The sequence below is a fragment of the Aplysia californica genome, unplaced genomic scaffold (assembly GCF_000002075.1).
Source record: "Aplysia californica isolate F4 #8 unplaced genomic scaffold, AplCal3.0 scaffold00394, whole genome shotgun sequence".
NCBI lineage: Eukaryota > Metazoa > Mollusca > Gastropoda > Aplysiida > Aplysiidae > Aplysia > Aplysia californica.
Window position 1 is genome coordinate 458,659 of NW_004797664.1, and position 2,913 is coordinate 461,571.

General features: G+C 41.9%; 1 protein-coding gene across 1 annotated transcript in view; it reads right to left on the minus strand.

The window, feature by feature from the left end:
- Nucleotides 1–1,909: 1,909 nt before the first annotated feature.
- Nucleotides 1,910–2,913, minus strand: part of LOC101857966 (tetraspanin-18) — a gene marked incomplete in the record, with an annotated part of 27,593 nt that continues 26,589 nt past the window's right edge. Inside the window, 1 exon segment of the mRNA XM_013085661.1 lies at nt 1,910–2,913. Within this exon segment, the coding sequence (XP_012941115.1) occupies nt 2,828–2,913 (86 nt within the window).

A 2,913-nucleotide genomic window follows, 5' to 3' on the forward strand; every position in this document is an offset into this window, starting at 1 on the left:
AAGGAGGTGAACGGGTGGGGGCAGAAAGAGGAGACGAAAGCAGACGACAGCATAGAAAAGGAGCTGAAAGGAGAAATATTTTTAGAAGAATTTTTTTTTTCGGTCGCTACCCGGATTCGAACCCGGGACCCTTGAATGAGAGGCCAACACCTAAACCTCTAGGCCACGGGAGCCCGCAGAAAGACTTTTGTTCATGTGTAGTCGTCAAAATATGTCCGAAAACATTTTGCTTTGCCGTGTTTATCAACTGAAAAGAACCCAGAAATCCAGGCCTTCAGCCAGAATAAGATAGATCTATCTCACTCTTAAAACCGACCCGGGCTTCAAGCCCTCGATCTACCGTGTATTTACTGCCAGCTCCCCCCCCCCCTCCTCTGTGCGGGTTTTTACACGTACCCCGCGCATTTACAGTCAGTCTTAATTAAAATGGCTACAATTCAGTCAACAATGAATATCAATGGATTTGTTTGAGCCTTCAAACTATTCGTTATTAGATAGAGAATCACAATACGGTAGGACCAGGTGTAGATCAAGGGGTTGGTGAGATCGGTGGAGCCAAAAGTGGCTATCCCAAACCAATGAGTTTAATGAAATTTGTTTTGACTTCTAAAAGATGGTGAGATGGTATGCTTCTCAGAAGGATGTCTTCTTTATGTGTGTATGAATAAGAAAACTTGATCTGATGTTTATATGAAATGAAGCGATATAATGAGGAAATGTATATTATATATAGCTTAGCCCCAGTCTAGGTCGAGAAGGTCTTATAAGGCCCGGTCGGTTACACGTAACGATAAATTGTACGAAAACTGGATGATCTAGCGATCATACGATAAATTGTTAGGTGTAACCACAAAATTTTACAAAATTTGGACGATTGGACCAGAGAGTTTACAGTAATACTGTATGTGTAAGTAAACCCTCTCTGATTGCGCTGCTTGATATGTTCCGTGCGATCACGTTTAGATTTGGGCCTGACGCGCAGTGACGTTGAATCACTTGGAAATTTGCCGCGGCGCTAGATTAAACTCGCGCCTCAAAAATTTTAAAATAATTATCGTAGGGAAAAACTGATTTCATATCCGGAATCAGGGTCTCAAAAAAAGCGACATTGACCGCGATGAACCTGATTTGGTGCGTTATTATGCATATTTTAGCAATTTTATTATAGTTGATCGTCAATGGTGAAGCTGTGCATCAAGGTCACTCGGTGCGTTGCACATCAGCAGTCAAGTCAAAGCTTCCGGTTCTGCACAAAACACGGTACAGTATGACCACCCTTTTCTAAAGACGCTGTTCTGCTATATCAAAATGTGCAGGGGAAAGGGGGGGGGGGGACCTCTCGTGATATAGAGATATAGTGTTCGCCTTTCATTCATTAAGTCCCGAGCTCGAAACCTTCACACAGAGAGCAGGCAAATCGCTGTTGTCGCAAAGAGACATGGTGGCTTTAATCTATGACGAGGAATCTCCTCGATCGAAAGAAAACTGGACGATAGATTGGAACCTGTAAACAGACAATACAGTTCGATAAAACGGACAGTTCTCTCATACGATGAATCTGATACAATTTATCGTTGCGTGTAACCGGGGCTTCAGATTTCCATGTCTCTGAAATGATTGTGGCTTTTTAAAGTCCTAGCACGGAAGACTGGAGTTCAATTTCTTGAGGTTGGAAAGTTATTCTAGTTTTAGCAAGTGTGCTGTGATGCTGTATCCCTGCCAGCCCTTAGTTCGTTTAGACAGGCAGGTTCGAAACTGGTAGCTTCATGTCTGATGTAAGTTCTGACGATGGGGGCATACAGAATGTACAATAAAGAATCAAACATTTTATGAAGGATAAAAGTACAATACATAAAATGTCTTGCAACAAAATGGAATGAAGAAATAAATGTTTGCTGAAGACCATAGGTTAGGGATGTAGACCAGAGTGCATTTTATTGATTCTTCCATTGGATTTCTCTCATTTGTAGGCTTCTAGATTTTTGGTGAAGGAATAATTATGTGTATGAATGTTTTTGCAAGTGTGTGTGTATGTGTGTATGTAGATGCCACATATGCTTTTTTGCATTATTACATATATAATATATAATAGCATTGCCTTTCTTACAGATGAGTACGCTTTTTTTTCAACATTTGACGAAGTTTTGCCCAGAAATAATTTCCTAGATCGTCAATTAATATAATTTTTTTGGATGAGTTCACATTCAATGTAGGATTTCACCTGAGAGAGGACTCACTTGTGGCATGTTATGGATGATATTTTGACGAGATGCTACTATTGTTTCACTTGCAACCTTGCCCATCTAAAGCTGAGACTTTGAATAGTATCTTGTGTGGAGAAAGTAAGACCGGTAGATTCTAGCTGGAGGTCTTATGTCTTCCCCTCTGATGACTTTTGATAATACTGAAGTACAATGAGTTTCCATGGTGTCTTTACCTTTAATGGCCTGTCTTTGATGCCAGAGATGGACTCAAATTGTACATGTTCTGTGACCGAAGACTCTTTCCCCTTGAGAGTTTGAAGTAAGCTGTCCTTTCAGTATAGTTTTATCGTAGCGTCTGTTTTTCTTTTCCCATCGTCTCTGCCAGTCTCTGGACAAGAGTTAGTGTATTTCCTACAAAAAATGTTGCAAACCGGCTACATCAGGTCCTGAGCGCTCGAAAGTACAACAATAGTTTCCTCATTGAGTAGAATTAACCTCCAAACATTACGGACTTCGCGGGCCTCTTCGACGGTGAACTGTGCTCCCCCCAAAAAACGACGACGTCATAGCCGTGTGGTATGGACGCAAGTTGTGGTGTGGCTGGTGGCGGCGTGGGTAGTGTGTTACCAGATCTCGGTGGACTTGATGCGGTTCACGTCCATGCTGGAGTAGGAAGAGACCTTGGCGTAGGGCACAAAGACAGAGGCAG